Genomic DNA, 20,515 nt, shown 5'->3' on the forward strand with positions numbered 1-20,515 from the left:
TTTGCCAAATTTTCTCAATATTAGAAATCTTTGAAGGAATCCGCTTTTGTTAATTCCTTTGTTAGGTCAGATAAAACATGTCTTATCAACTCTTCTAATAAATAAGTAATCGATTCAGGTGCTACAAATCATATGACAGGGAATCCTAATATTTTCTCTAGCTTTAGATCACACAAAGCAGCATCTCCTGTTACTGTAGCTGATGGATCAACTTGTAATAGTGTTGGATTCGGTACTGTTCAACCAACCTCGTCTATTGCTCTGTCATCCGTACTAAGTCTACCAAAATTGGCATTTAATCTGATTTTTGTTAGTAAAGTTATGAGAGAACTTAATTGTTAGATCTCGTTCTTTTCCAATTATTGTTTGTTTCGTGATCTTATAACAAATCAGGTTATTGGTAAAGGACATGTTTATGATGATCTTTATATCCTTGATGAGTGGGAGTCTCCATCTATTGCCTGCTCTAGTGTCGTGTCTCCATTTGATGCACACTGTCGACTGAGACATCCTTCATTACCTTTGTTGAAAAAGATTTGCCCTCAATTTCAAAATATTTCCTCATTGGAATGTGAGTCATGTCAATTTGCAAAACACCATCGCATCTCATTAGGTCCAAGGGTTAATAAAAGAGTCGAGTCAGCTTTTGAGTTAGCTCATTCTGATGTTTGGGGACCATTCCTGTTGTTTTCAAAACTGGGCATAAATATTTTGTCACTTTTATAGACGATTTTTCTTGAATGACTTGGATATACTTTATGAAGAGCAGATCTGAAGTGTTCACTCACTTTTTTGCCTTTTGTGCTGAAGTCAAAACTCATTTTAATGTCAAAGTGCGTATTCTAAGGAGTGATAATGCTAAAGAATATATGTCAGAATTATTTAGGTCTTACATGAGACAATATGGTATTCTCCATCAATCTTCATGTGTTGATACACCCTCTCAAAATGGAGTTGCCGAAAAAAAGAATATACATCTACTTGAGACAACTCGGGCACTGCTGTTCCAAATGAAGGTTCCTAAGCAATTTTGGGTTGATGCCATCTCTACTACTTGTTTTCTGATCAATCGTATGCCATCAACTGTATTGGTCGGTAGTATGTCGTATAATATTCTTTTTCCAAACAAATCATTATTTCCAGTGGAACCTAAGGTGTTTGGAAGCACATGTTATGTTCGAGATGTTCGACCATTTATTACCAAGTTGGATCCTAAAGCATTAAAGTGTGTTTTCTTGGGTTATTCTCGCCTTCAGAAGGGGTATCAATGTTATTCTACTGAACTCGGCAAATATTTAGTATCAACTGATGTGGTATTTTCAGAGACTACACCATTCTTTTATGCACTTTCAAACTCTACAAGTTAGGAGGAGGAAGATGAGTGGTTAGCTTATCAGGTTACTCGTGTAGTAACAAAACAATCAACTGATATTGTTCCTCTATCTCCTAATTCTTTTATTGAGCATCAATCGACCATTGTGCCGTCACAACCTACTCAATTTGCACCAGCAAGACCACCGATTGCTCAAGTTTACTCAAGGAGGCGAGAGATTAACAATACATACCCTACATCAACTCCATCATCAGATCCTTCTCTATTTGATCCTTCAGAAAATTTGGACCTTCCTATTGCTCTTCGGAAAGGTCCACGTTAGTGCAAATCCGCATATTTCATAGCTAATTTTGTTTCTTATGATCACTTATCTCTTGCATCTAGTTGTTTGATTGGCTCTCTTGACTTTGTGACTATCCCTAAAACAGTAAAAAAAAGCCTTGAATCATTCTGGATGGCATAATGCAATGTTTGAAGAGATACATGCTCTAGACGAAAATCATACGTTGGATTTGGTGAATTTACCCAAAGAAAAGAAAGCAGTAGGATGCAAATGGGGTTTTACCGTCAAAGTCAATCCTGATGGTTCTATTACAAGACTTAAGGCTAAACTTGTGGCGAAAGGCTATGCTCAGATTTATGGGGTAGATTATTCTGACACTTTCTCCCATGTAGCTAAGTTCACCTCTGTTCGTTTGTTTATTTCCTTCGCTTCTTCTCAATATTGGCCTTTACATCAACTGGATATCAAGATTGCTTTCCTTCATGGTGATCTGCATGAAGAGGTGTATATGGAGCAACCACCTGGGTTTGTTGCTCAAGGGGAGTATGGAAAAGTTTGTCATCTAAGAAACTCTCTATATGGTTTAAAGCAGAGTCCTCGTGTATGGTTTAGAAAATTTAGAGATGTAGTTCAAGAATTTGGGTTGAAGAAGAGCAAGTGTGATCACTCAGTCTTTTACAGACAATTAATGACGGGTATTATTCTTCTAGTTGTCTATGTTGATGATATTGTGATTATAGGAGATGATTGTACTGGAATTTCTTCTCTCAAGCAGTTTTTACATGCCAAGTTTCATACCAAAGACTTGGGATTTTCTTATCTAAAAAAAAGTATGTACTTGACCTACTTGCAGAAACTGGTAAGTTGGGAGCGAAACTGTGTGGCACACTAATGGCTCCTAATGCATATCTTACTAAGGATGATGCTGAACCTTTTGATGATTCAGAAAGATACAGAAGGTTGGTTGGGAAACTAAACTACTTTACTGTGACTCGTCCAGATATTGCCTATGCAGTCATTCTTGTTAGTCAATTTATGTCTATACCAACCGTCAAACATTGGGCTGCCTTGGAACAAATTCTATGTTATTTGAAAGGAGCCCCTGGCCTTGACATATTGTATAGCGACCACAGACATACTCGTGTTGAATATTTTGCAGATGTAGATTGGGCAGGATCAAGAATTGATAGAAGATCGACTACTGGCTATTGCGTCTTTGTTGGTGGAAATCTAGTATCTTGGAGGAGTAAGAAACAAAATGTTGTATCTCGATCTAGTGCAGAGTCTGAGTATAGAGCTATGGCTCAGTCCACATGAAATACTATGGATACAACAGCTTTAGCTGAGGTTGATTTGAATCCTTTTTTTCCAGCAAAACTTTGGTGTGATAATCAAGCTGCTCTACACATTGCCTCAAATCTAGTGTATCATGAACGGACAAAACATATTGAGGTCGATTGAGCAATTGAGTGATATATTCACGAAGGCTTTGAATGGAACTCGGGTGGAATGTCTTTGTAATAAGTTGCGCATGATTAACATCTATGCTCCAACTTGAGGGGAGTGTTACAAAATGTACATAGTCATCATATCTACTCATAGCATAATTATAGATAGATATTTTTAGGGATCTTGGAGATATTTTCTGATTTTATTTCCTTAGATAGATTTACATGTACACCTACAAATAGCTCTTATTCTTGGAATAATACAAGAAGGAAATTGGTCCATTGTCTCTATATTTTACAGGTCGGAAGCTGGTTGCAAAGTAATGAAGGGTGGAACACTTGCGAATTCAATTTCATCTTAAAATAATTCACTCATGCAGTTAACTTAAACCCAACCTCTCTATTTCTGAAAACATTCATAACAGACAATGCAAGAAAACACTAATGATTCAACAGCTGCGGCCTGCGAGGCCTGTGAATTTTTAAGACTTATTCCAAAAAAAGAAGAGGTGTATTGCCTGTTGTTGAATTGGACACATTGACCAATACCCATAAAAAACAAGAACAAAACTCTACTTTGCTAAGGAAGAGACTCGCCTACGAGCCTAAACCAACGCCCCACTCCATAGCTTCAAATGGTTTTACGATAATATTTACACAGAACAAAACCAGCACCAAAGCTGTGCATAAAGCTCAAGAACCCAACAGCTCTTTGATACCAGATTTCTGAGCCATAGTGAGACGAACAGGGAACTTGATGTCAAATTTGATCCTCAAATTCCCTTTCTTTGACGGGTCTTTTGGAAGCGGCATGCCTTCACCTGGGACGACATGTTCATAATTTGGTTGAATCACGTTGTTGATTGGAATTGTTAAGTTCCTTCCATCCAGAGTAGTGAGATGGACTGTAGTACCGGTTAGCGCTTCAGCCAAAGAAATCTTTTGAGAGACAATCAAGTCATTTCCATCACGCGAGAAAACCTTATGAGGTTTCTCATCTATTATGAAGACCAGATCAGCTGGTATAACACCTGGCTGCTCATTCCCTTTTTCTTGGAAGGTGATCTTTGTACCTTTCTTCCAACCAGGTTTAATTTCGATTGTCAGAATCTCTTGCACAATTCTCTTGCTGCACCCAACACAAGGAAACGGTATAAGTTCAGTAGACAAATAGATATCAAAAGCACAAAGGGAGTAAATCTAGTAAAGGCACTGGCGAAACAACCATTTGAAATGAGGGCCTCAAATGGAATTCAGAGCGCAAATGATTAAATCGGAAATGCATCCTGATACGATAAATAACTAGTGCAAAGACACAGGAAATAAGTCAGCTTAGCTTAATGACACTGACAAACAACAATGTGTATTCAGACTCTCAAGAAATAGACCTCAAAATTTTCCTTACAAAGATTTCATATTCACTTACAGCTTTCAATATAAATGAGTTTGAAGGACCCAACTCGACCTAAAAATGCAATATCACTACAGCTAGGCTTAATAGATCATAGCTCAAACTGAAATCATACATGATAGTTCTCTTATTTCAACTAGACAAGATTTGACAGTCTAAATAGTCACAAAATGCATAACACAAGGGTAGTAATTTATCAATGACTTCATGTTCTAAAAGAATAAATCACCGCAATTTGCAATTAACAAGGTAATAATTGACAGGTTTATCCTCGGCAGCCCAGCACACAATGCCTCCCGCATCCACGCAGAGTCTGGAGAAGGGCCGCACCTCAAGGGTGTGATGCAGACAGCCTACCCAAATGCAAGCATTAGTGGCTGCCTATCCTAATCTTTCAAAAATTAATGATGTAAGAAAACTACTACCCCAACCACTCCATTATCCTCAATAATTCCCACACTTGCTGAAGAAATTGAAAGGGCACCCAAGGGTGTGGACTAGTGGCCAATGAAGTGGTTGAGAGCCATGAGATCTCATGTTCAAATCCCAGTAATTCGAAATGATCATTCATCCAACAGTGCAACATTGCCGGCAGACAATTGAAGTTCCACATTTAATGAACAAGCAAGGCAAGACACTAACTAGACTGTATGAACACCCCCATTACTTGCCCAATGCAATTTCATAAGTAGAAAATTGAAGTTCAACATAAAAAGTGATTAACCTTGACCAGTAAAACGAAGTGTAAGAACCTGATACTTACCCACTCGAATCGGCAATTTCTCTAGAAATTTTCATCTTTTTGGTGGTACCCTTGTAGAGATCCTCAAGATTACAAGGCAAGTTCTGTTGTACCGGAGCCTCTTTCCTTGGGACTGATGGATGCATGGGAACACCACCACCACCTCCTCCTTCAGCAAAGGATGCTGCGAATATATCATCAGTGAACATATTACCAAACCTTGAACCCCTACCCCCTCCAGGTCCATATGGAGTAGAAAAGCCGAAAAATTCAGCAAATATGTCATCAGCATTTCTACTGTTGAATCTGAATGAAGTAGGGCCATCCCCAGTAGAAAAGTAGGTTGAACCGGCACCGGGACCACCAGCTCCAGGCGGTGGCACCCCACCCTTCAGCCCTTCTTCACCATACTGGTCATACACAGCTTTTTTCTGGGAGTCGCTAAGCACCTAGTAAATTTAATGCAGAATCAGTAATAATTGATAGTTACACAATTCAAACACATTGAATGTACACCAAGTTAAAAATCAATAAACCCTTAATTCGATTCAAACCTCAACAAAACTTCCAAATTATGAAAATTGGTTCGGATCTAAAAGAATGAGATCATTTGCTTGGTGAATTCAGAATTCAAACAAGTGATTGATTAAGAACAAAGCATTCCAACAATTAGTTTACCCTATACAAGTTCATTTCAACAAAAATACACAAATTAGGTTTCAAGAAAACACAAAACCCATCATTCTTTTTGCAAGATTATAAACACTGGACGTTTTAAACCCTCAATTTATCAACATTTAGACAAAGATTTAGAACCCCATTAGACTATAAACGAAAAAAGATTGAAACTTTAAGCAAAACCCACAAGGAAAATTGGAAAACATACATCATAAGCTTCAGAGATCTGTTTGAACTTAGCTTCAGCTTCTTTTTTGTTTTGTGGGTTCTTATCAGGATGCCATTTCATGGCAAGTTTTCTATAAGCTTTCTTCAAATCATCATCTGTAGCATTCTTATCAACACCCAATACTTTGTAATAATCAACCCCCATCTTCTCTTCTACTGCTTCGTTTCTCTTCCTTTTCTTCACTTTGAGAAATTTGGGTTTTTCAAAAGAAGAAGAAAAATGGTTCTTGAAGTTTGCTTCTTCAATATGAATTTGTGGAGAGAAAAAAGAATTTGAAAGAGAGAAGGAAAGTGCAGGAGAAGACCGGAAAATGCAAAACTAACAGAGTCGAGAAAACTGTGGAAGATTCCAGAAGCAGTTCATAATTAGAACTAGGGTTAGTGGACACTATTTTAGCCACGTCATTATAAGTTCAGGTTTTTCAAAATCAAATCCAAATTAAATATTATTAATTTATTGATAATGAATTATTGATTTATATTTTTTATATATACTGTGTACTTTTAATAATTCTAAATGGGTAGCATCTATCTAATTTAATGGAATTTGATTTTTAAACCTAAATTACCTGATGAATTTAGGAATATTTTATTAGGTTTTGTTTGTCACGTTGTTTGTAAGTGATTTTTAAGGGCAGGGGAAATCATGTGAATTTTTAATGGTTAATTCATAATTGATTAATTAATATTTTAATTATTCATTAAATATTTAACATATCTATAAATCGACAATCTTCAAAATCAAAATGAAAAGATTGATAACCCTACTTTCATGTTTTTTAAAAAAGAATTTGAAAAAGGATCAAAAATATTTTTAAACTATGCGAAATTGAGTAAAAAATACTTTCAGTTAATAATTTGATCTAACTATACTTTTATTGTCCATAGTTTGGTTAAAAAAAACACCCTTTCACTCATAATTTGGTTTTAAAATATCTATTGTTATAGGTCAAAGATATCATTGTTCTAATAGATGTATTGTTTCTTTACTTTTAAACACATTTTATTCCTAATAAAAAAAATAGCTAAATTTAAAAGACTACTCTCCAAAAGAATTTTAGTTTTAATTCTTTTAGAAAAAATAGAGCTATTTACAACACAATTTTTAAAATAAACAATTATTAGAAAGTTTGATCGAACAATATTTATTAAACTCTCTTTTCTCTCTGCTTGAGGATCCAACTTCAGCCCTTGATTCGTCCTTCGGTTACTTGAGACTATGATCTATGGTGCGCGGTTAATAGGAAAATATCAAAAATTACAGCTCAATATGAGTAATATTTTGCACCACAATCATATTTTTCAATTATAACAACATAATTAATACCTAATAACAATATTATAAAACCTTATTGATTGTTATATAATATTTATCTATTTCGTATAAAATACAGTATCTGTTATCTTATATAAATGTGTATAACACATCTCTAACAATACAAACGAAACTTTTATGTGATTTTCAGTTGCAGATCTTGTTTAAAATTAACTTAATTCTTCGTTTAATAATTTCAAATTTCGTCAACGATCTTTTTTAAGACTATTTCCAATACGTATAAACAACATTTATTCCCAATTCAAATCGATAACATCTATGAATATTGTTTATTTATAGAGATATTGACATTTATAAATTAATTAAAAAAAATAAACAAATAACCTAGCTTCCTCTTATTGACTTTGTTGGATAATTTAAACTCAAAAAATTTACTTTTTATTGACAATAACAGATTTGCTACTAAAAATTCATTAACTGAGATTTAAATTTATTTTCTCTTGTTAAACTCTCAAATATTTAACCAACAAGTTAATGTTGCTAATTCGTATTTAAATTCCTTTTTTTATTTAATAACGATAGTGCCTGAGCCGGCTTACACGTATCTTGATTAATAACTGTCACCTTCCACTAACAACATGTATTAGATAACTCTATCTACTAAGATTAAACATATGAGAATAAATCACCTAGTGTTGATTTTTTTTCATGCCAACTTGCAACTAAATGAACAAATATGTGATGAAAGAAATGTACTTGGAAAAAATGAACTTAAAGAAGGACCTTAAATGTACCAGCAAAAATGCTTAAATGATCAGAAAATACTACTCCATCCATCTAACAATAGATGTCTACAATACTATTTTGGGATGCCCAACAATACTTGTGCACTCTATGAAACCAATGGATAATTTTACACTTAGTTCTTAATTTACCGTTATCATTAATTATAGTTATTTCTGTATAACAGTTTTCAAGACATTGTATTTATTATATTCAAAGAGTGATATGATAAAATTAACCTTCTATTTATAGTTTCTTAAGAAGTGTGCAAAGTCAATAGTAGACAGCTATTGTTGGACAGGGTAATATTAAAGACCATTGAAACTTGGTTCAAATTTTTCGATATGCATATTTATGATTTGTTCCGGTCAGGTAATATATTAGTTTGTTTTAAGCATATCAAGGAGCTTTAAATCATTTTGAGAAGTGTGATTTGAGCTTTATTTAATCAAAAATAAAAAACTCGAGGTTGAAGACAAAATTCTTGTATTTCCTTGTATATCCATGTATATACCTATGAATATTATTTTTACTTTTGGACCATGAAAGATAGCGGAAATTGGAATATTCCTAAAAGATTCAATGGGCTTTGAATAGAAATGTTTCTAAGGCCCACAAAGCAACAGTCTATCTCATTTGGGCTTTTTCCTAGGCCCATTGGATCTTTATGTGGATGTGCTAGTGAGCAATATCGATATTATTGTTGTTAGTGCAAGAATTATTTTAAGGAAAAATTATAGAAATCCCACCTTTTAATTTACTTATTACCATTATCCCCTATAAGTTTTACAAATTTCCAAAATTCCTCATTTTCGCGCGTCAGATTAGTGTATCTCGCTCATCAGATCAATGTATCAGTGTTTATATTATTGTATCTCGCGCATTAGATTAGTGTATCATGTATAAAATGTACATCAGATTAGTGTATCGTGTATAAAATGTACTGTATCTTACTTAACGATTAGTGTATCTCGCGCATCAGATTAGTGTATCATGTATAAAATGTAATGTATCTTACTTAACGATTAATGTATCTCGCGCATCAGATTAATGTATCAGCGCTTATATTATTGTATCCGTTTGAGGGATTTTTGTAATTATAAACTTTTAAGGGATAAATTGTAATTTTACTTTAAAAGTGTGTGATTTCTGTAATTTGTCCTTATTTTAATGATAAATAATTATGGATCCTTGTAGGATATCAAACTATCNCTCACGCATCAGATTAATGTATCAGCGCTTATATTATTGTACCCGTTTAAGGGATTTTTGTAATTATAAACTTTTAATGGATAAATTGTCATTTTACTTTTAAAGTATGTGATTTCTGTAATTTGTCCTTATTTTAATGATAAATAATTATGGATCCTTGTAGGATATCAAACTATCAAAAAGAAAAGAACCAAGCAGGTCCAAACAAATGAGGCACAATCCGTGGAAATCAAATCATGTAATTGCGGCAATTAGGATCTCACTCAAGAAAACTGAAACGGCTACAACAAGTAGATTTTCAGTCAAAGGACATGTAAAATGGCTATGTAACAACTGACCTCAATCAAATCTTGAGAAAAGATAAATAATCATCAAGTAATAAATACAGAGATCAATCTCGCTCAAGAAAATAAAGCTGAAGATTAGCCTTTGCTTTGTTCTTGAAAAGAAGTGTTCCCAATTACCTCTTTCCAAGGATCAATTCTCTTGGGTAGCTATCTCTTCACAAAAAGATGATTCAAGTCTTGACAGCCTATAAAAGGTCGGGGAATGCCAAGGAGACACTCATACATGGAGTCTGAATCTTCACACATTCTCTAATCTACTTTTAATTAGGATTGTATTACTTAGTTTTTACATCGTAAACAAAAAAATGAGGAGAGAAAAACATTGTTGGTAAGACTGTGTATCAAAAGAAAAAAAGAAAGAAAAAGATTGAGTGTATACATAGAAACTATACTCTATAGTTGTAGTCATCACAAAGATTCAAAAAGTTAGAAGAGAACACCTTTGCAACCAAAGGGGACTGGATGTAAGATCCACACTGGATCTCAAACAGTATAAAAACATCATGTGTCAATCTTATTTTTCTTATTTTCCGCACTTTCATTTTGAATATTTATTTCTGAATCTAATAGTCAACCAGTAAATCTCACAGGTCGACTATTCAAAGAAAGAAAAACGAAAAAAAAAAAGAAGCAATTCACCCATTCTTGCACCTTTAGTTATTTTATATGTTTTTATGTAAAAGGAAAAATTGTAGTTTAATATCTCTGGATATTCTAGTTTACAAAATATATACGCAGTATATACATTGTGCATACAAATATAAAAAAACATGCATATATTATACACATTTACACAAATACTATCTACACATATATTGTGTAAACTTTGACCATTTAGACATTACTAATTAACCTAACTGTATATATTATTAATCAGACATATCCTAAAATTAGTAATCAATTAATCTATAACCTAAAAATCCAACTCCCGCCCTTCCTAGAGTAGATTTCTTTGACTTAGGCCGGAGAAAGCGGTCCTTATGGCTCGAAGTAAAAGTAAAGATCAAGACATTGAAAACGCGAGGCGGGGTAGAGACCAGGCCAGACCCGCCAGCGTGGTAGTGATTACAGTGTTTGGGTCGGTGTTGGGTCATTTTCGAAGCTTTCAAATGTTGGACATATCGGTACTTCCAACAGTACTATAGGTGTGGTCACAACATAAAAACAAAATAAAGGCATCCAGTCTCACATTTGCCTAACATTAGTTCCAATGTCTTTTCGATCAGGGCGGAGCTAAAAGTTTGAATATAGATGGATATATTTAGTTGAACACAGTAATTGTTGTTTAAATAATATATTTATATTAAGAAGTTTATTAAATATGTACATATATTAAATTTAGAACTCAGTTAATAACATTTGAAATCATCATTATAAAATTCAAAACCTATAAACGCATCTACTTACCATGTTTCAGAAATTAGGTCAAGTAATGGAAGTAATCATTTACTAGTACCAGTAGCGTCATGTCTCAAAAGTTGTTGAAAAATAATAATATAATATATACTTTTTTTTCTTCTTCTATATTTGAAAGAATGGTAATTAGACACAATGTTATTTAGATTTTAGACAGAGATAATATAACTGTTCATAAAAAGATCATTGTTGTATTTTTTTTTTCTTGGTGATAAAATGCAATTATAAAATTTGATCGGCTTACTTACTATAATATATTTGCAATATATACAATTTACATGCACAAACAATAATTATATAGAGAATTATAATAGTTAACAAGAGATTAACCACGTACTGTGTTACTATTTTGGCTTAAAATTCTTTGCCCCTCATCAAATTTTGAATTGAAAAATGGAAGTTTTCGAGGAGATTCTAGGACATTATATTTTATGGGATCAGTGGCATTTGCACCCTCTTGAAATGCCACACTACATAACATGAGATATCTAAAATGAAAAAAATCTAATTAAAATATTTAAATAAAAGTTAATATCCAATTTAAGAGATTATCGATAAATTTAAACTTATATCTGTTCATAGTGGTGACGTGCTAACAGAATCTTCATGTGGCCTACAAAAACTCCAAGGCCGGGCAGACAAGGTAACTGAACAGGAAAAAGATATATATATATATATATATATATATATTAATCATTTAAACTCAAAGTCATTTAATCATTTAAACTCAAATCAGTTTATTTAAAAATAATGTGTGCGTTACAATTTTTATATTTTAAAATATGAATTGGTGGCTTCTTTTGACCCACGCCAACATATTCTTTTTCATCCATCCCTATATCATTATTTGTATTTTTTTTTTACTTTTTTGTTTTTTTGTGTGATTTCAAATGATTGCATCCACAAGTATATCTAATTACTATAAATTAAAATTATTTATTGATGTAGATAGACTCGAGATTTCTTCGAGAAACATGGCCTCTATGCTCATCATCATATATAAATAATTTTCCAACCAAATATGCCCTTAGTATCCACTCCACAGTAGTTACCATGTTTTCCTTCCAAATGTCAATTTAACTAATTTTTAGAGCTAAATTGAATTATATTAATTTAATATTTTGAAATTAATATTTAGATATTCAGAAAAATTATAAAAAAAATTACTATTAGTTGCAATATTTTATCATATTAATACAATGGACAAATGCATTTTAAAATATTAGTCAAAACTCAAATAAGTTGATTATCGAAAAACGAAACGTGATAATTATTTAAATAGACAGAGAGTGATAAGTCAAATAATCCTATTATGCCATAGTATGAGATAATGTCTATATATTGGTTTTTTATTTGGTGTTTGGAGTTCATAATGAAATCTTGCCTAAGTTTGAATCGTTGTAGAGCTCACTCAAGATGGCACTCCCAACAATTCTTTTGTATATTTAAAACTTGAACCTAAGACCTCCGAATAATAATGAAATAGTTCCACCTTTATATATACGACTTTATAATTTATTACTGAAAAAATGTCAGTTTTTTTATGAACCGTGGAATAGTACATTTAGATTTTAGTTGGTCGAATAATCGTCAATAATCTCTGCCACGTTTGTTATATACTCCCTCCGTCCCTATTTACTTGTCCATATTTCCTTTTTTAGTTGTCCCTATTTAGTTGTCCCTATTTAGTTGTCCATTTTGACAAATCAAGAAAGGACAACAAATTTTTTCCTATTATACCCTTATTTACACTTCTTNAGTATGAGATAATGTCTATATATATTGGTTTTTTATTTGGTGTTTGGAGTTCATAATAAAATCTTGCCTAAATTTGAATCGTTATAGAGCTCACTCAAGATGGCACTCTCAACAATTCTTTTGTTTATCTAAAACTTGAATCTAAGACCTCCGAATAAAAATAAAGCAGTTTCACCTATATACGACTTTATAATTTATTACTGAATAATGTCAGTTTTTTTATGAACCGTGGAATAGTACATTTAGATTTTTGTTGGTTGAATTATCGTCAATAATCTCTGCCCCGTTTGTTATATATTATGAATTATTGATTGAGATGATAACATGGTGATGATAACGCAGTCCTTTTTGTCTTTTTGTTATTGTAATCTTTTGGATTTTGATAGAAAGATTTTATCTCACCTAATTAATAATAATAACAATATGACACATATCTAGTTTTATGATTCATATACAGATTTCTATGTTTATTCCTTTCTTGGCATTTTGGCAAAACTGTATGTATATATTTCTATCATAAATTTTTCCAAATAAAGTTGAAAGATAGTAAAGCACAATCCAATTCTCTGATTTAATTTGTTTGGTTCGATACAAAATATATGGATCAAAATAATTAATTTTCCTTGTGAATTTGAATATAGACTTTTATTATTTTTTTAGATAAATCTATACAAAAAGTACTAGGTCATAATAGTTATTAATAATTCAAATACTTAAAAATAATTATGATCAAAGAAAATATATTTTAATTATCCAAATAATAACTAAAGCAAACAAATTGACACGTATATATGTGTCAATTTTAATTATATTTCCTCTCTCCAATAATACTTGTCCATTATTGACTTTGCACATTCCTTAAGAAACTATAAATATAAAGGTAATTTTACTATATTATCCTTTGAATATAATAAATACAATATCTTGAAAAACGTAGTAGGAAAATGATTGTAACTAATTATGAGGATAAATTAGGATCAAAGTGTATAATTATTGTTGATTTCATAAAGTCGACAAGTATTATTACTGGACGGAAGGAATAATTAACTGGAGGATCATCATCTTAGAACCACAATTTCTATGAAATCTCTTGCTTATATTATTAATAATAAAATCAAAATCCTTTGCTGTGAGAGGGAAAAAAACAAAAATACTATGGTGGTCATATGCAGTTCTTGTTTTTTCTAAGGCTCCTTTTTATTTTCTATGCAACTATAATCATAATTATTAATAGTTCCATGTGAATGAGAATGACTCTAAAAAGTTGGTTAATTAAGGGTGCTTAATAATTTGAAGGACTTTATGAACTAAAATTAATTACTCCATATATGTATTCATGCATGGAAACTTAAACATATCAACTAATTGTGTGTTCTTTTAACTTTTTTTTCTTGAATAATTATTCGTAAGATTGATGGAGAACTTTTTTTTTTCACCAAGCTGCATCTTTCGTTCATTGTATGCTTGCCTCTTTCATGAGGTTGATTTCTCGTATGATCACTCAATTAATAGTTATTATATATCTCTGGAAGTTGTCATTTTCTTGATTCTAATTTTCTTTAACAAAGAAAAGAAAGTTACTATTAATTGAGTGACTAATAGCTGTCAAGATAAAGTAAGGAATTAATTAAAGAAGAGAATCTTGGAGATAACAAGTTTAATTACAAGAAGCTCTTGCTATTATTATCATGATATTTCTCAAACCGGTGATAACATCATCACAAAAACCCCAACGGTTAAGTTAAAACATGTTCTTGTACATAGCAAAACAAGAACAAATTAATTAAAAGTTTTCTTATATATATATATTTGAGGTAAAAAAAAAACTGCATTAATTTAGACGATGATGTTGATGATGATATACGATCCATATCGAATTGATCATCTTCATGCATCTAAATAAGTGCAGGAAATGTCGTCGAATTGAAGGGCTACGTACTTAGTTACGTACCCTAAGTGAACCCCAAAAAATCCACCCGCGTTTTGCTAGCTGCCTCATTAAAAACGACTATGCACAAGTTGGTGGTATTTTAGGTACCCCTTGACGTTGTAATTCACCGAGCACGCTATCGACGGCCGGAGGTTTGAGTCCGAGGGGAAGTGGAAGCCATGGCTTTGATAAAACATCTCCAATGGCTGCATCTATGCTCTCCTTTGACTGTCCATAAATAAGTTGTCAATAAAACTTGAACAAATATTGAAGAAAAACTAAATTGAACATGAGCACTAATAATACAATGACACCTAGTTCAACAATGACCTAAATGGGAAAATAAAGATCTTGAGTGTATATATATATACACAGTAAAGATTTAAGTTATATATACTGACAAGTAATGCAAACAGTTTTCATACTATAAATATGTTGAACAAGTAGACACACATCGTGTGAGATACACTCAAACTGATTTTGTAGGACGTGTGTCTACTTGTGGACATCCAAAATTAGAGGACATAAATGTATGCTGAAGTCTGAAGCAGAATTAAAGAGCATGTTTATATATTACGTTAAAAAATAAAATTATTGAGAGAGGGGCATACAGGATGAAAGTCGCATGGAGGCTTAGGTAGAGCTTGTGCTGGAGGAGTAGCGGTACTTCGAACTCCAATATTAGAGTGGTCTACTTTGTACATGCCATGCGACGATACGGGTGGTATGCCCGGTACGGGATGATGAACAGCCTGATATCTCTGCACCACAATTATTTTGTTCAGACTATATAAAGCCAAAAAAACCTTGCAAAAAATATATATGCCAAAAAAAACACCACATGGTCTCTATTTACATAATTCCAAAAGTAATCAGTAAAATATATATATTTAAACTTTAAAATATCACTTTTTTTTTCACGTTTCAACTAAATCTATATATGATCAAACATTAGCTTCAGATTCGAACCTTAAGATTATAAAAATTCCTAATAGGAAGCAACTTTCTATTTTAATAAGTCTTGTACATTACTTTGAATTAGCTGAGGTCCCAAACTGAGTACCGTATACCGAGTGAAAAATAAAAAACGAAATTCAAAAGAGAAATGATTAATTGATTGAACATATAGTTACCGTTGGTGCTATGGGTGCTGGAAAGTAAGGAGTTCCTGGTGTAAGAGAATTTTGCACCTGCACAATAATACAAAAGGAGAATTTATCATTTAATCATACATACAATCAAACACAATTATTAATTTTCTGTATACTGTCTAAACGTTTTTTATGCCAAACTCGTTGTAACTAAAAAAACTATTTTCACTATGGTTTGTTCAAGTTATTTGTTTAAATTATTTCCAAGTTATATTGGCAAGATTTAAACAATTCACATCGTTGTAGTTCAATATCTTAGTTGATTATTGAATGTCATATATGGAGCTCCAAATATACGTTATCGAGATGGGATGGTTGTTGAAGTGTGCGACCATTTCATCTAAAAACTTAAGCTCTTAGAGAGAGGAAATGTGTCTGCTCTGATATCATGTTGAAGTATGCGATCATCTCATCTAAAAGTTTAAGTTATTGGAGGAAGCATACTTTTATTAATAATATTCTCAACAATGGCTTCCTATAGCATTCTCTCTCTCTCTCCGAGCTACGTAAATAAAAGGGAGCTAGATCTATCTAGTACTTATATCTTTTAGATATGATGCTCACACAATTCAGAAACACTCCAGAACCAAAGCAGACAAAAGGCTTGGATTCGAGTCTCCTATCAGTCATTACTAAAAGAATATAATCAAGTTAGAAAACGTGTCAAGAATATTGTTAAATAAAAAAAACTCACCCGTTGAAGGTGTGGATGCCAAAAAGAAGGATCTGAAGGAGGTGGAGGATGAAGATGAGGAGGAGAAGCCCATGCTGGTGATGGATGTTGTGGAGACGGCGAAGGTGCTAGATGTTTAGGCCATATGTGCATATATGATTGGTCGACAGATGGATGACCCCATACATGTAAGGGTCTAAAATGATGAGGCATTGGAGGTGCCATAGGGGGCGGAAGAGGAGGAGGAGGTGGAAAGCCAATTGTTGGTGCAGGCCACGGATTCATCTCTCTCTTTCCTCCGCCCCCTCCAACCACGGGTGCACCTCCATAGAGTTGCCTTCTGTGGCTCCAACTCGCCGCCTCCGCTTCTCTTGCAAGCAAATGTTTCCTATGGGACCGATATTTCTGCACATTTTTCATCAATTAGTTCATATGTTTGACATGTTTTATTCAAATCTAAAGATAATTAAGACTACTGATAATTTAGAAGAATCTGAATAAAACGCGTTAAATTTAGAATTCAAATATGCTCTTTTTGGTGCCCTAAAATGTTTCTCCTTTTAAGTAAAGTAAAAAAACTTTCCAATATTCAAATCATCAGATCTGTTTTTCGTTTTTTAAAAACTATATAATATACCATTTGGGGTAGTGAGAACAAGGCAAAAAAAACTAACAAATTCTAGTAGTACTACTTTTTCAGTTTTCATCACTGTCTAATATTATTCTTTTTCCCAAATGCAATGGAACAACTATAAGGACCATTTCATTTGGCATCAATACTAAACCAAATCTACAGAATCATATAGTAAAAAATTCGAAAATTAATAAAAAAGTAAGAATATAGTTTTCATACTTGAAGATGACTTGCAATATTATGACGAGTGAGACAATCAATTCCCATAATCTCCAAAATTCTTGATGGGACTGCCTTATCTACACCTAGTTGCTCTACTGCTTGTACAAATCTTCTGTGCAATTCTGGCGTCCAGTCCACCTTCACACAATTCAATAAAAAAAAATTTAATTTCGTCGATTTGACACTTAGTTAATTCATCTAAGTCATTGAAACATTAGACATCCACGATTCTCGTGATTCAACTGATAATGTAAAAATTATTTATACTGACCTTCACTTTCCTCTTGCCTGGAAGATTATTATTCTTGGATGACTTTTTACCTTTATCACTTTCTTTTGGGGTAATTATATTCTGATTCACTTGTTGCGTAGATTCTTCACTTTTTTGAGTACTTACAATTTCTTCTCCTTGATTTAGGCTCGTTGTTAAACCCGAACCTACATCCGATGCTGAAAACGAGCCTGTTTTTTCTATTTCTTCTTTTCTTTCTACATTTTTTATAGCAGTAGTAATAAAAGTGTTATTACTGCTGCTATAATTGTTCACATCAGACTCATCGCCACTGCTTACTGAAAATTCTGCGAGGATTTCAGTATCCATTTCCAAATCGGGAAGTATATCTCCATCATTGATCCCAACAAAAAGGTCATCAAAATCAATGCTATCAAGTAAATTCTCCCCCATGAAATCGGGGAAATCGTCTCCTCCACCTCCACCTCCACCTCCTCCTATCCCGAAACTTTCCATCTCATTACCTCTTGCCGTTGTGTTACTAAAAGGTGACACAGCTAGCATTATAAAAAAAATATGTATATCGAACTTTTGCCTTGTAAAATTAGCTTTGCATGCCCTAAATCAGAGCACGAAAAGAGGTAAGAGGAAAGAATTATTATAAAAACGCGAAGCTAGGGAAATGGTTGAATTTTTTGCTAGTGGAATAGAGAGTAATATACCCAAAATGGTTTTTTTTATATATATTTGATTTAGAGAAATGTCATTTTATTTCCTTTTTGTTGTTGTTGTAAGTGGGGGGAGCGTGGAGAGTGAGAGATTTATTCTACACCACAATTTGTGTAAAGAGTTTGTAATTTTCTTTTTGTTTTGTCTTATACTTTGTATATAGAAAGAGAAAATAAAAATAAAAATATATAGTATTAAAGGGGTTTGTGGATGGTCTTTTTTTGAACATAGGAAAGAAAAAATCTATTTTGAAAAGTGCTCGTGAGCTGTTTTAATAGCTAGATTTCTTTTAGTATTTAATTGAGAGAGGCCTAAAGGGGTATGAAAGGTTGCAAGTTGAAATCAGACATGGTAGGGTTATGTTGGAAGTGGATTTATATGTATTATGAGCTTATCTATATCTGTTGTTATAGTTGAAAAAGAAAAGGATATTGTCATTTATTTGATTATTTTGTATACTCAGCATGTGTTTGCTTTAATTAGATTTTAACATTATTCTAACCTATAGTCTCTCTGATTCATTTCAATTATCGTGCTTACTAAAAATAATTGATGTGCAATAATTGTTATGATAGAATATTAAGAGATATAATTAATGATTACTGTAGTTTTCATCTTTACATTAAAAAAATGATCTTTTGCGATAATTAATTAATGATAAAAGTTTATTTACTGCTATATATGAATTTTTAGTGGCAATTTAGCATTCTTTGTAAATATTTCTAAAATGTATAACAACATTGAATCCAACGACAATTAACTAATGTCGATAAAGACTTTAGCATGCTTTGTTAATATGCATATTTATTGCTGCTAAAAGTATTTTTTGTTGTAATGAGAAAGATCAATGTGGTAAAAAAATAAATTAATATTTAATTGAGGTTAATACTTCTTTCCATTCATATTAAGTGAATTGTTGAGGTTTGACACACTCCTTAAAAAAAATATCTAATGACATAAATTAAAAGATTACTTTTCACTATTATTTTTTTTTTATTATTCTCAGTCTATTCTTTAAAAAATGTAACGTTAGTTAAGAATCTTATTTTTAAAATGGTAAAAAAAATTTAAAAAAAATTGCCTTTTGAGTTGTCTTTGAGAGTGAAATTACAATAGGTCCTAAACTATGATGAATAGTAAAGTGGTCATGACATGTATGAATACACACAATTCTCAATATAGCCAAATGAGAAAGACATAAAGCCACTATTGAAGTTGTTTCAAAATTTCAAAAAGATATCTAAATTATGCTGGTGTTCTATTACTCCACAAAAATAGTAAATATCGTCGTAAAGAGACTATTTTGACCCATTTTCTCACCAACCCAAGAATTCTAATAGGAGAGTGATGCACACCTCATTTTAATAAATTAATTTAAATATTAATAAAATGTAGACCAAAAACTAATATATTGGCACATCTTTGCTCGTAAAGGACACTTTCATTGCTTTCAATTTATGGGTTTCTTCAGAACCTTTTCAATTGATGATTTCAATTTCTTGGGAGGTGATTTGCCTCCGGATGCTAAAGCAAGCTTTCGCCTTTTGAAGTCGTCCATTTTTTCCGCTATTGTTATGAAGAGTTGAGCTTCTTTAATTTTTGGGGGTTGGAATTTTGCTAGGATTTAATTTGTGGCATTTTTTCATAATGAAATATAGACTCAATCATCTCATGGAACAAAATTCTAAAAAAAAATAGAAGCTTTTAAAAATGAGAAAAAACATAAAAAAAAATTTGCTTTGACCACTAAATTTGGGACCCCTAAATTTGCACTAAAAAAGTAAGTTTTCATGTTTGCATCGCATCACACACAACATCGAATCATTCTCGCCATTACAAATATGATTCAAGATTTGTATTTGACGTTAAAGGAATGTTTTTCCTCAAAATCTAATCACAAAAGATAACTTGATTTCTCAATTTTTAAAGAAATTAAATCTTGACGACTGGAAATTAATAAGAAGATAGAAAGTTCTTATCTTTTTGGGTTGATTTTATTCAAGAGAGAAGATGGTTTTATATTTTTTTT

General features: G+C 32.3%; 2 protein-coding genes across 2 annotated transcripts; both read right to left on the reverse strand.

The window, feature by feature from the left end:
- Positions 1-3,444: 3,444 nt before the first annotated feature.
- On the reverse strand, positions 3,445-6,471 carry LOC125877025 (uncharacterized). Its single transcript, XM_049558330.1, has 3 exons — positions 6,104-6,471; positions 5,239-5,666; positions 3,445-4,193 (listed from the first exon to the last, which is right to left on the reverse strand). The coding sequence occupies exons 1-3, from the start codon at positions 6,266-6,268 to the stop codon at positions 3,758-3,760; spliced, it is 1,029 nt and encodes a 342-aa protein (XP_049414287.1). The 5' UTR covers positions 6,269-6,471; the 3' UTR covers positions 3,445-3,757.
- Positions 6,472-14,532: 8,061 nt separating this feature from the next.
- Positions 14,533-18,528, reverse strand: LOC125876951 (transcription activator GLK1). The gene is made up of 6 exons (XM_049558243.1): positions 17,797-18,528; positions 17,523-17,663; positions 16,691-17,074; positions 15,979-16,035; positions 15,457-15,606; positions 14,533-15,073 (listed from the first exon to the last, which is right to left on the reverse strand). The coding sequence occupies exons 1-6, from the start codon at positions 18,319-18,321 to the stop codon at positions 14,924-14,926; spliced, it is 1,407 nt and encodes a 468-aa protein (XP_049414200.1). The 5' UTR covers positions 18,322-18,528; the 3' UTR covers positions 14,533-14,923.
- Between the last annotated feature and the right edge of the window lie 1,987 nt (positions 18,529-20,515).

This window comes from Solanum stenotomum, chromosome 9 (assembly GCF_019186545.1).
Source record: "Solanum stenotomum isolate F172 chromosome 9, ASM1918654v1, whole genome shotgun sequence".
NCBI lineage: Eukaryota > Viridiplantae > Streptophyta > Magnoliopsida > Solanales > Solanaceae > Solanum > Solanum stenotomum.